General features: G+C 47.5%; 1 protein-coding gene across 2 annotated transcripts in view; it reads left to right on the forward strand.

Annotated features, from left to right (window-relative positions):
• The window catches only part of EBF2 (EBF transcription factor 2), a 166,216-nt gene that overhangs the window by 30,603 nt on the left and 121,731 nt on the right, over nt 1-13,882 (forward strand). For both annotated transcript variants that reach the window (XM_073654072.1, XM_073654073.1), the window contains exon 3: nt 13,804-13,867. In XM_073654072.1, the coding sequence (XP_073510173.1) occupies nt 13,804-13,867 (64 nt within the window). The remainder of the gene's footprint in view (nt 1-13,803; nt 13,868-13,882) is intronic.

Below are 13,882 nucleotides of genomic sequence, written 5' to 3' on the forward strand. Positions count from 1 at the left end.
ACCCCCAACGGGAGGGGTATGGCCTCAGGGCAGCCGACGTGGAAGATGGGGGTAGCAGGAACCACTCAGAGACGGTGCGGTGTAATTCAGGGTCTTTACTGGTAACAACGATAGACCCTCCCGGAGTACTTGCTAGCGAACGGGGCCTGGTCAGTCCTTGAGCAGATGGGATCTCCCCTGGCCAGGCGGAGTTGTAGGCCTCCCAAACTGACTGTACTCCTCTGGCTACCTTGCTAGAAGCGGATATAAGTAGCCCACGTCCCTGAGTGTACCGTGTGGTGCTCACCCGTATGGCCGGTGACTCGGGGCCTTCTATGGCTTTCGCTCCACGATGGCGCTGCTGGTCCCACGCGTGTGACCGTGCCTTCGGGTTTCTGGGCCTGGGGACCTGAAATCCCCTGCCGGTCGGCTTCTGCTGCTGGGTAAGAGTTAGTCCCCACAGCCTCGGACGCCGGGTCCGGTAAGAAAGCTTCTCAGTCAGGGCGAGCTCTGCAGCTGCCAGCCCCTGACTCGTAGTAGTATTGCTCCCACTGAGCTTCTGCTGTTTCTTCCTATGACTGTTTCTCGTCTCTACGTCTTCTCTACTCCTCACCCTGCCTCAGCCCCGGGTTTATATAGGGGAAGTTCTTCCCCTCCCAAGACTGGGCAGGAGGTGTGGCATGCACAGGATCCCTGACCAAAGGACCTCCCACCTGCTCTCAGACATAACATTACATTACTGTGGGAAACCAGACCCCTGGGGTGCCACATTCCCCCCTAGTGAAATTTAGTACTCCGGGACTAAACATATTTTAGAAAAACATAACAAGATATAACAACAATAACAGTACAATAAGAAGAAACACATAAAGGTGGTCACGGCATGTCCGCAACCGGGTGCAGTCTTTGAAGAAAAGCAAGGTGTCCATTTCACCAAAACAGGGAGACGTAACCAGGTAGGGGTTTGTCCTGCCCCGAGTCCTTAACAGTCTCTAGTCCATCCTGGGTTACGCTCCAACTATGTACAAGGGATTCCCGGTAAATCCACCAAGGACTCCTACAAATAACTAGAAACACAAAATTATACACAAGCAACAATACACAGGTAAACATAAATAAAACAATTTATACACTTCAAATCCTCCAACGTGCGGGTAACTGGCCTCTAGTGGCCCTAGTGGACCTACGGAGCTGACTGTCTAGCCCTGAACTACAGGGTGTAGGAGCTGTCAAGGGTAAACTGGGCAGCTGTCTACCGGCTCTTTGGCTCACTAGGGATATGGCAGGCTCACTGCAAGCAGAGGGTTGATCCTCCTGGTCTGCTGGTGTGGGGTCTTCTGCCTCCTGGACCGGCTGTTCTTCCAGCTCTACCTGTTGCTCCGTAGGTGCTTGGGATGCTGGTTGGAGGAAGGTGAGTACGGGTACCACAACTGCACCATTGACTTGAGTCCAAGACCGAGGGAAGTCCCCGAGCACAGTACTAACCATATCTTCCCTTTCCTCTACGGGTCGATGGTCTTCTTGTTCCTCTTCAGGGTTCCTCAGTTGTTCGGGACACTTTTTCAGGTGGTCCCGGGATACAATGGCTGTGGTTTCCCCTCCGTCTTTACTGATGGTACAAACCTTCGGGTTCTCGTGGCTTGAGGGCAGTACGGTGTACGGGTCCTTCTCCCACTGGTCGTCCAACTTGTGGAGCCGTCTCTTCCTCTTCAAGACCTGCTCTCCGGGTACCAGGGGAACAGCGGGAGCATACTGGTTGTAAGTTTTCTCTTGTCTTTCCCTAGCCTGACAGAGACTTCGCTCCACGCTCTCCTGTACTCTCCGGTACTGCTGCTGCCTCTCTGTGTCCCAGTCTGCTTCTGGTGAAGTGTCCTCGGGTGTCAGGACTCCCATTTCCAGGTCAACAGGTAACTTACCAGGTCTTGCCCTCATTAGGTAAGCCGGGGTACAGTTGGTGGAACCTACCGGGATGTGGTTGTATAGGTCCACCAGATCGGGCAGCTTCTCAGGCCACAGACTGCGTTCTTCCAGGGGCAACGTTTTCAGAAGATCCATTACCACCTGGTTCATTTTCTCACAAAGTCCATTAGTTTGCGGATGATAGGGTGTCGTCCTTATCTTCCGGCAGCCATACAGAGTGCAGAATTCTTGGAAGACCTCCGCTTCAAAGGCAGGTCCCTGGTCTGTCAACACTTGGTCCGGGTACCCGTGTGGACGGCAGAAATGCTGCTGGAAGGCTCTAGCTGCTGTTCGAGCTGTTAAGTCCTTGACGGGGACGACAACCAAGAACCGGGAGTAGTGATCCACGATGGTTAGTGCGTAGACGTAGCCACTTCTGCTTGGGGTCAGTTTTACATGATCCAAGGCTACCAGTTCCAACGGCTGCCGGGTGACGATGGACTGCAGGGGAGTCTTCTGGCTGGCACGGTCCTTCCTTCTTAGGTTGCACGGGCCACAGTCTCTGCACCACTTCTCAATGGTTCCCCTCATGCCTACCCAGTGGAATCGCTCGCGCAGCAGGAACTCCAGCTTCTTCCACCCGAAGTGTCCAGCTCCGTCGTGGTATGCCTCCATCACCATGGCTGCGTCTCTTCGTGGCACCACTACTTGCCAGAGTAGTTCATGCGTCCGGGAGTTAACCATTCTGCAGCACAACTTCCCCTTGTAAAGGAACAGTCGACTCCTCTCTGCCCATAGTTGTTTGGCTTCCTCCGGAGCGTCTGGTTCAAGGCAAGCCTCCGGGCGAGTCAGCATCTCCTTCACCAGTCGGACGGCAGGGTCGCTGTCTTGCGTTTCCGCCCAGTTGTAGTGAGGTAAGGGGTTCAACGTAGCAGCCTGCTTACTCCTTACCCGGTGGGAATACTGGATAGTCCCATGACGGTGGAACGCAGGGAGTTCAACTTCTTCCAGTCCCTCCGGATCTTCTCCTTCGTCCGGCAGGTTGGGCATCCTGGACAGGGCGTCCGCGTTGGTATTGGAGCGTCCGGCCCGGTATTTGATTGTGAACTCGTAGTTGGACAGACGGGCCATCCACCTCTGCTCCAGGGCACCGAGTCTTGCCGTGTCCAGGTGTGTCAACGGGTTGTTATCCGTGTACACGGTGAACCGGGAAGAAGCGAGGTAATGCTTAAAGCGCTCGGTGACTGCCCATACTACGGCCAGGAACTCTAGCTTAAATGAGCTGTAATTCTCGGGGTTCCTTTCGGTGGGTCGCAGCTTTCGGCTGGCGTAGGCGATTACTCGTTCCTTCCCCTGCTGGATCTGGGACAGCACGGCTCCTAGCCCGATGTTACTGGCGTCGGTGTAGAGGATAAAGGGCTGGCTATAATCCGGGTACGCCAGGATTTCGTCCCCCGTGAGGGCCATCTTCAGCTGGCGGAAGGACTCTTCTTCCAGCTCCTCCCATTTGAAGGGCGGCTTCTGGTTCTTGGCCTTCCGGGACTGGCCTATCAGGAGGTCCTGCATAGGTGCTGCCTTTTTGGTGAAACCGGGAATAAACCTTCGGTAGTAGCCTACCAACCCGAGGAACTGCCGCACTTCTTTTACGCTGGAGGGGCTTGGCCATTCCTTAATTGCGGTGATCTTATCAGGGTCGGGAGCCACTCCGTCAGCGCTCACCACGTGTCCCAGGTACTGCACCTTTGGTTTCAGGAGGTGACACTTGGAGGGTTTCACCTTTAGGCCGTAACTCGCCAGAGCTTCGAACACTTCCGCCAGGTGTTTCAGGTGGTCCTCATACGTCTTGGAATATACGATGACATCGTCCAGGTACAACAGGACCGTCTCGAAGTTTCTGTGGCCCAGACAACACTCCATTAGTCGTTGGAAGGTTCCTGGTGCGTTGCAGAGTCCGAACGGCATGCAGGTGAACTCGCTAAGTCCCATCGGGGTGGTGAATGCGGTCTTCTCCCGGTCCGCCTCTGCTACAGGAACCTGCCAGTACCCGCTAGTGAGATCCAAGGTAGAGAAGAAGTTAGCAGATCTTAAAGCAGCCAATGACTCCTCTATGCTTGGTAAGGGGTACGCATCCTTGTGTGTGATACGGTTGATTTTCCGGTAATCTACACACATCCTCATGGTGTTGTCTTTTTTTCTGACTAAGACTAGTGGAGCTGCCCAGGGGCTACAGCTATCCCTGATCACCCCAGCCTCCTTCATGTCTCTAAGCATCCCCTTGGCGTGTTGGTAGTGTGCAGGGGGTACGGGTCGATACCTCTCTTTTATGGGAGGATGGTCTCCCGTGGGGATGTGGTGTTCTACCCCCTTGACTCGCCCGAAGTCTAACGGGTGTTTACTAAACACTCTCTCGTACTCTTGAACCACCCGATAGACTCCCTGTTTCTGATGTGAGGGAGTGGAGTCAGTACCCAAATGTAGTTGCTGACACCAGTCCTCCATTGTTTTCTTAGAGCCGTTACCTTCCTCCGGGTGAGATGGAGGCAAGGGTTCCACAGATTGTATAGCATTTTGGTTAATGGTATATAATTTGGCTAGCGTGGCATACCGGGGCAGGTACACTTCCCTCTTCCCGATATTGATTATGCGAACGGGCACCCTCCCATGGCGTACATTAACCACCCCCCGTGCTGTCAAGATGGTGGGCCTACTGTCTGAGTAAACTGGTTCTACCATTGCCTGGTAATCTCTACCTCTCAGACCAATAGCTGCCCGGCACCAAATCATCATTTCACTTTTTGGGGGCATGGCAATAGGAAAAGGGTCACACATTCTTACGCTACCAATCTCACCGCCGGAGAGTTCCACCTGTTGCCGTCGCATCAGTGCCCGGATCTCTTTCTGGAGCACCCGCTGCTCGCCGGAGCTGGCGTTCTTGGCAACCTGCTGTAAAAGGAAAATCACCTCTGCAAGACAATTTTCAATTACATTAGTTCCTAGCGTTATCTTTGGGTGACTCTCGTGTTTGTCAATGTCTACAATAATCACTCCCTGTGCTGCTAGTTCGACTCTACCAATTTTAATGGTCGCCTCTTTAAATCCGATCTGTGGCACGGGCTGACCATTGCTGGCGATGATACTCAAGTCGTCGTCAGGGTAGCGGGTTATATCCGAGTCATTCCAGTACTGCTTGAAGAGCACGTACGGGATGGTGGTGACCTGTGACCCGGTGTCCAGTAGGGCACTCATAGGGATGCCATCCAGTACCACAGGCAAGACTGGACGTCCTCCGACATATTTGTCGCGCCAGTTCGATGGGCCTGGTGATCTTTTTCCTGGGGGTTGGCCCTCTACCCCCAGGTTGTGCCAGTTTAAAGGACAGTACCTTGCCATATGTCCGGGTTGATTGCAGCGGCGGCAGATGGGTCGTCCGTCCTCGTTGTACCGGTCACTGGGTCTTCCTCTGGCCGGTGGGGTCCTCCTTGGTCGACGCCACGGGATGTTCTCCGGTCCGGATGCCAGCTGGATCTTCCCTGGAGCGGAAGCCTGTAAAGACTGCACAGTTCGGGTTAACGCAGCAACGCTTTTAGCTAGCTCTTGGACCTGATGGTGCAGGTCTGGAGCCGGGTCATTGTTCAAAGCCTGCGCATCAGCCCCTACAGGCCCTGCCGACAAGGGCGCCGCCTCCTGGTGGTAAGTGATAGCTGGGCGCCTGTGGGTCACAACGCCATCCGGTGCCGGTTCTCGGAGCACCCGGATGGCTCTGTCCTTGTGCAAATCCCAGATGAGGGTCCTGTAGGGCCATTGCCCGCAACTGGGTTCGGTGGGCATTGCAATATAAACCCTCTATAAATTGTTCAGTCAACAGCCTGTCCTCGTCTCCCACACCGTCAGGGTCGGTCTGCTTAACGGCTCTCAGGGCCTCTTGTAGGTTCAGGGCATAGTCCCTTATACTCTCATGGGCCCGCTGTTTGCACCCGTAGAATCTAAGCTTGATCTCGGCTGAGGTGCGGGTATCAAAGGTGTCCCTCAGCCGGGTTAGTATCCCTGCGACAGTCCTCCCCCCAGGTGGCCAGGACTTTACCTCCCTTCGGGCTGCTCCGGTTAATTGGGCCACCAGGATGCTCACTTTTTGCTCCTCTGTGAGGGGGTACACCTGGAAGAGGCTATCCAGCCTTTCTCTAAAGTCCTGCAGGGTATGTGACTCCCCTGAGTACTGGGGTAGCCAGGCTGCCCCCGGGATATAGGGCATGGTGAAAGGCATGACCGCGACAGCGGTGGCGCTGGCGGGGGTTGAAGCGGTGAAGCTCTCCTCCGTATCCGACATCCTTCTCCCCCCTAGTGGACCGTGGCCTACCTTGCGATGATCCTCTTCCGTAGGCCGCGGCTCCGCAGTGGATCGTCAGGGTTGAGGACCTTCCGTCGCGCTCCGGTGACGTCGGCGTCTGCTGGGCTCCTTCCAGGACCTTACGCAACGTCCGGACGTGAGGCGGGGCTTCAGTTCTCGCGGGCTTTTCGGAGTCCACGCCCCTCTTCTTCCCGCGCGGCGTCCTCAAGATGGCGTCCAACGGCGGGAAAACTCCACGGATGGCGGGAAGAAGGCTGAAGATGGCGCCGGATGGCGGGAATCTTCACCGATGGCGGGAAAACTTCACGGATGGTAAGTTTTAAAAGTCTCTTTTTCAGGCACGCAGTTCCCGGTGGTTGCGGGCACGAAATCCTGCCGACTACGCCAAAATTGACGCGCCCCTGGGCCTGCTGTGTCGCGCAGCGTCTCGCGCACGGGGCTTACCCGGAACCGGATCAGATGAGGGTTGTAGTCTCCGAGTGGCGGGGACCCGGTCCGTGCCCAGGAAGTCAAACTCAGTGTGTGGCAGTCTTGATAGATGTTATTTGAGTGTCGACTACGCCACCCGTTGATTTGCAGCTATGGAGCTGCCGCTGCAGGGCAGACCGCTGAGGCCGGTGTAGAATTGTGCAGCGTGATAGTATAACCCCCAACGGGAGGGGTATGGCCTCAGGGCAGCCGACGTGGAAGATGGGGGTAGCAGGAACCACTCAGAGACGGTGCGGTGTAATTCAGGGTCTTTACTGGTAACAACGATAGACCCTCCCGGAGTACTTGCTAGCGAACGGGGCCTGGTCAGTCCTTGAGCAGATGGGATCTCCCCTGGCCAGGCGGAGTTGTAGGCCTCCCAAACTGACTGTACTCCTCTGGCTACCTTGCTAGAAGCGGATATAAGTAGCCCACGTCCCTGAGTGTACCGTGTGGTGTTCACCCGTATGGCCGGTGACTCGGGGCCTTCTATGGCTTTCGCTCCACGATGGCGCTGCTGGTCCCACGCGTGTGACCGTGCCTTCGGGTTTCTGGGCCTGGGGACCTGAAATCCCCTGCCGGTCGGCTTCTGCTGCTGGGTAAGAGTTAGTCCCCACAGCCTCGGACGCCGGGTCCGGTAAGAAAGCTTCTCAGTCAGGGCGAGCTCTGCAGCTGCCAGCCCCTGACTCGTAGTAGTATTGCTCCCACTGAGCTTCTGCTGTTTCTTCCTATGACTGTTTCTCGTCTCTACTTCTTCTCTACTCCTCACCCTGCCTCAGCCCCGGGTTTATATAGGGGAAGTTCTTCCCCTCCCAAGACTGGGCAGGAGGTGTGGCATGCACAGGATCCCTGACCAAAGGACCTCCCACCTGCTCTCAGACATAACATTACATTACTGTGGGAAACCAGACCCCTGGGGTGCCACATGAGTCTATATAGAGCTGTGTGTGGTATATAGAGAGTTGGAAGATATGTGAGTCTATAATGAGCAGTATGTGGTATATAGAGAGTAGGATAGTGTGTGAGTCTATAGAGAGCTGTATGTGGCATATAGAGAATGGAAGATATGTGAGTCTATAGAGAGCTGTATGTGGTATATAGAGAGTTGGAAGATATGTGAGTCTATAGAGAGCTGTATGTGGTATATAGAGAGTAGGATAGTGTGTGAGTCTATAGAGAGCTGAATGTGGTATATAGAGAGTAGGATAGTGTGTGAGTCTATAGAGAGCTGAATGTGGTATATAGAGAGTAGGATAGTGTGTGAGTCTATAGAGAGCTGTATGTGGTATATAGAGAATTGGAAGATATGTGAGTCTATAGAGAGCTGTATGTGGTATATAGAGAGTAGGATAGTGTGTGAGTCTATAGAGAGCTGTATGTGTATATAGAGAGTAGGATAGTGTGTGAGTCTATAGAGAGCTGTATGTGGTATATAGAGAGTTGGAAGATATGTGAGTCTATAGAGAGCTGTATGTGGTATATAGAGAGTAGGATAGTGTGTGAGTCTATAGAGAGCTGAATGTGGTATATAGAGAGTAGGATAGTGTGTGAGTCTATAGAGAGCTGTATGTGTATATAGAGAGTAGGATAGTGTGTGAGTCTATAGAGAGCTGTATGTGGTATATAGAGAGTTGGAAGATATGTGAGTCTACAGAGAGCTGTATGTGGTATATAGAGAGTAGGATAGTGTGTGAGTCTATAGAGAGCTGTTTGTGGTATATAGAGAGTAGGATAGTGTGTGAGTCTATAGAGAGCTGAATGTGGTATATAGAGAGTAGGATAGTGTGTGAGTCTATAGAGAGCTGTATGTGGTATATAGAGAGTAGGATAGTGTGTGAGTCTATAGAGAGCTGAATGTGGTATATAGAGAGTAGGATAGTGTGTGAGTCTATAGAGAGTTGAATGTGGTATATAGAGAGTAGGATAGTGTATGAGTCTATAGAGAGCTATATGTGGTATATAGAGAGTAGGATAGTGTGTGAGTCTATAGAGAGCTGTATGTGGTATATAGAGAGTTGGAAGATATGTGAGTCTATAGAGAGCTGTATGTGGTATATAGAGAGTAGGATAGTGTGTGAGTCTATAGAGAGCTGTATGTGGTATATAGAGAGTAGGATGGTATGTGAGTCTATAGAGAGCTGTATGTGGTATATAGAGAGTAGGATAGTGTGTGAGTCTATAGAGAGCTGTATGTGGTATATAGAGAGTAGGATTGTGTGTGAGTCTATAGAGAGCTGTATGTGGTATATAGAGAGTAGGATGGTATGTGAGTCTATAGAGAGCTGTATGTGGTATATAGAGAGTAGGATGGTATGTGAGTCTATGAAAAGCTATATGTGGTATATAGAGTATGGTCTAATAGTATATAGAAGGTACCAGACAGTCTGAGAATTTCTAGAGAGCTGTATGTGATATAAAGAGAATGGTCAAATATTGTGTAGAGAGATGTAAATCATATAAAGAAAATGGAAGTCTGATATTGAGATTGGGATTGTTTTTGAGTCTATAAAGAGAAACATGTGGTATATAGAGAGTAGTATGAGTTTATAGAGAGCTGTTTGTTGTATATAGAAAGTAGTAAGGGCTTTGAGTCTATAGAAATGTAGATGTGGTATATAGAGCGTTAGATAGTCTATAAGTCTATGGAAAACTATATATGGTATATAGAGAGTAGGACGGTCTGTGAGTCCATATAGAAGTGTATGTGGTATTCAATGTATGATCTAAGAGTATATAGAAAACTATATCTGGTATAAAGAGTTTGATAGCCTAAAACTCTCTAGAGAGTCATATGTGGTAAGGAGATTATGGTCTAATAGTGTGTAGAGAGATGTACATGAAAACAATGGTATACATGTTTATAGAGAGCTGTATATGATATAGAAGAGTGTATTGGGTATATAGAGAGTAAGATGTTCTTTAAGTCTATAGAGAGCAGTACGTGCTTTATAGAGAGTAAGATGGTGTAAGAGTCTATAGAGAGATATACAAGGTATAGAAAGCGTAGAATGGTCTTTGAGTCTATAGAGAGCTGTAGGTGGTATATAGAGAGTAGGATGCTCTGTGAGTCAATAGAGAGCTGCACATGGTATATAGAGAATAAGATGGCGTACAAGTCTATATAGAGCTATACATGACATGTAGAGAGTAGGATGGTTTTTGAGTCTATTGAGAGCTATACATGGTATATAAAGAGTAGGATGGTGTGTGAGTCTATAGAGAGCTATGCATGGTATACAGAGAGTAGGATGGTCTGTGAGTCTATAAAGAGCTATACATAGTATATAGAGAGTAGGATGGTCTGTGAGTCTATAGAGAGCTATACATGGTATATAGAGAGTAGGATGGTATAAGAGTCTGTAGAGAGCTATGCATGGTATATAGAGAGTAGGATGGTGTAAGAGTCTATAGAGAGCTATACATGGTATACAGAGATTAGGATGGTCTGTGAGTCTATAGAGAGCTATACATGGTATATAGAGAGTAGAATGGTATAAGAGTCTATAGAGAGCTATACATGGTATATAGAGAGTAGGATGGTGTAGGAGTCTATAGAGAGCTATACATGGTATATAGAGAGTAGGATGGTATAAGAGTCTATAGAGAGCTATACATGGTATATAGAGAGTAGGATGGTGTAGGAGTCTATAGAGAGCTATACATGGTATATAGAGAGTAGGATGGTATAAGAGTCTATAGAGAGCTATACATGGTATATAGAGAGTAGGATGGTGTAAGAGTCTATAGAGAGCTATGCATGGTATATAGAGAGTAGGATGGTCTGTGAGTTTATAGAGAGCTATACATGGTATATAGAGAGTAGGATGGTGTAAGATGGTTGCTATCCCCTATATGTGGAGGTTAGACGTCACAGTGCCATGCACACAGTGATGTATGTGGTACGGTGAATGCCGCCATTGTGTTGTCAGTAAGAGTACTTTCACTGTTGTCCATGTGGTTTTTATTGACGTCTTGACTCCTACATTATAAGCGCTTACAATAACCTTATATATCCATTATTGGGGACTTATACAGCTCCGCAACAGTTCCCTGTAGTCCCGGTTAATCAATGGGCACTGACTATAGCCGGATGGTCCTATGTGACAGTTGCTATTTATTATATATCCCCGGCGTGATATGTGATATATTGCTTATTGATCTGTGACATCATATCCTCTGGTCATTGATAGGCACTAATTTACCATGAAGTATTGATTATTGATTACTGATCCCGCATAGATTACATGACTAATGAGGAAATCCTCCTCTTTGTGGTGGATATTGGGTTATCTTTTCATTAGTGGATGCAGTGTATATATATATATATATATATATAGTTTATTTTCATCAGTTAACAAGTGAATGAACAAAAGAGAATTCTAAATCAATTCTGAATCTGGTATGACTGCCCTTTTCCTTCAAAACAGCATCAATTATTCTAGGTACACTTGTACAAAGTCAGGAATTTTGTAGTATTATTGCTGGGTCTATGAGTAACCAATTATATCAAACAGGTGATAATGATCATTATTTTCATATGTAGGTAGGTTGAAATACAGTCATTAACTGAAACGGAAACAACAGTGTTGGAGGCTTAAAACTGGGCGAGGAACAGACAAACTCTGCTATAATGGTGAGGTTGTAGAAGACAGTTTCATGTCACATGTCATATACATCATGGCAAAACTGAGCATAGCAACAAGACACAAGGTAGTTATACTACATCAGCAAAGCCTCTCCAAGGTAAAGGTTTCAAAGCAGCCTGTGGCTTCATGATGTGTTGTTCAAGCCTTTTTGAAGAAGCACCAAGAAATGGGCAACGTTGAGGACTGTATTCGCAGTGGTCGGCTAAGGAATGTTAGTGCTGCAGATGAAATACACATCAAGCTTACTTCCCTTCTAAATCAGAAGATGTTCAGCAGTGGCATCAACTCCAATCTGGCAGCAACCAGTGGGACTTGGCTACATCCATCTACTGTTTGGAGAAGTCTGATCAGAATTGGTGTTCCTGGAAGAATTGCAACCAAAAACCTTGCTTTCCACATAGAAACAATGCCAAGTGACTTAACTATGGCAGCAGGTTCTCTGGACTGATGAGCCTAAATGGAAAATATTTGACTGTAACAAAAGGCACTTTGTTCACCAAAGATCTGTGGTTAGTTCTCCAAGATGTTTGGAACAACCTCCCTATCGAGTTCCTTCAAAACCCGTGTACAAGTGTACGTAAAGAATTGATGTTGTTTTGGAGGCAAAGGACGGTCACACAAAATATTGATTGGATTTAGAATTTTTTTTTTGTTTCCATTGCATTTTGTTAATTGATAAATATAAACTATTAACACTTGTGTTTCTGAAAGCATTTTTCCTTTGCAGCATTTTTTTCCACACCTGCCTTTATATACAGTTGAAACCAAAAGTTTCCATCCACTATTTAAAAAGACACAGATGCATGTTTTTCTCAATATCTGACATGAAATCAGAATAAACCTTTCCCGTTTTAGGTCAATTAGGATTACAATAATTTTTAATATTTGCCAAATGCCAGAATAATGAGAGAGAGAGAATGTATTACAGCATTTTTATTACTTATTGCAAAGTCAAAAGTTTATATACACTAAGAGTACTATGCCTTTAAACCATTCTGGGCTGCCTACATGATGATGTCATGTGTTTGAAGCTTCTAATAGGCTTTTTGGCAACATCTGAGTTAATTAGAGATACACCTGTGAATGTATTTTAATGCACACCTGAAACACACTGCTTCTTGTGTAGCATCATTGGAAAGTCTAAAGAAATCAGCGAAGATATCAGGAAGAGAATTGTGGACTTGCACAACTCTGTCTCATCCTTGGGTACAATTTAAATATACCTGAAGGTGCCTCATTCATCTGTAGAGACAATTATACGCAAGTACAGACAAGATGGGAATGTCCAGCCATCATACCGCTCAGGAAGGAGATGGGTTCTGTGTCCTAGAGATGAGCGTGCTTTGGTCTGACATGTGCATATCAACCCAAGAACAAAAGCAAAAGACCTTGTGAAGATGATTGCGGAAGCTGGTAAGATTGTGTCAGTATCCACAGTGAAATGAGTACTGTATTAACATGGGCTGCAAAGCCACTCTGCCAGGAAGGAGCCATTACTCCAAAAGAAACATAAAAAAAGCCAGATTAATGTTTGCAAATGCACACAGGAACAAAGACCTTAATTTTTGGAGACATGTGGTCTGATGAAACTAAAATTGAACTTTTTGGGCACAATGACCATCATTACGTTTGGAGGAAAATGGGAGAAGCTTGGAAGCCTAAGAACACCATCCCAACTGTGAAACACGGGGGTGGCAGCATCATGTTGTGGGGTTGTATTGCTGCAGGAAGGACTGGTGCACTTTACAAAATAGATGGCAACATGAGATAAAGAAGATTATGTGACAATACTGAAGCAACATCTCAAGACATCGGCCAGAAAGTTAAAGCTTAGGCGGAAATGGGTCTTCCAAATGAACAATGATCTGAAGCATACTGCCAAAATGGTAACACAGTGGCTTAAGGATAACAAAGTCCATGTTTTGGAGTGGACATCACCAAGCCCTGATCTCAATCCTATTGAAAATTTATGGGCAAAGCTGAAAGGCCGGAGCGAGCAAGGCAGCCTACAAACCTGGATCAGTTACACCAGTTTTGTTAGGAGGAATGGGACCAAATTCCCGACCAACTATTGTGAGAAGCTTGTGGAAGGAAATCCCAAACGTTTGACCCAAGTCATTCAATTTAAGGGCAATGGTACAAAATACTAATAAAATGTATTTAAAGTTTTGACTTTGCAGTAAGTAATAAAAATGCCTTAACACATTCTCTCTCTCTCATTATTCTGGCATTTGGCAAATATTAAAAATGATGGTAATCCTAATGGACCTAAAACGAGAAAGGTTTATTCTGATTTCATGTCAGATATTGAGAAAAACATGCATCTGTGTCTTTTTATATAGTGTATGGAAACTTTTGGTTTCAACTGTATATATACACACCTGTATATATATATATATATATATATATATATATATACACAAATATCGAATACTATAATTTGCATATATCTCTTTTATTTCGAAGGAGCTGAGCACTGAGAAAACCAATAATGGCACCCATTATCGGCTGCAACTTCTCTACAGCAACGGTGAGTCCCAAAGGG

This window comes from Phyllobates terribilis, unplaced genomic scaffold, assembly GCF_046119375.1.
Source record: "Phyllobates terribilis strain yellow unplaced genomic scaffold, ASM4611937v1 Scaffold_11__3_contigs__length_659146591, whole genome shotgun sequence".
Taxonomy (NCBI): Eukaryota; Metazoa; Chordata; class Amphibia; order Anura; family Dendrobatidae; genus Phyllobates; species Phyllobates terribilis.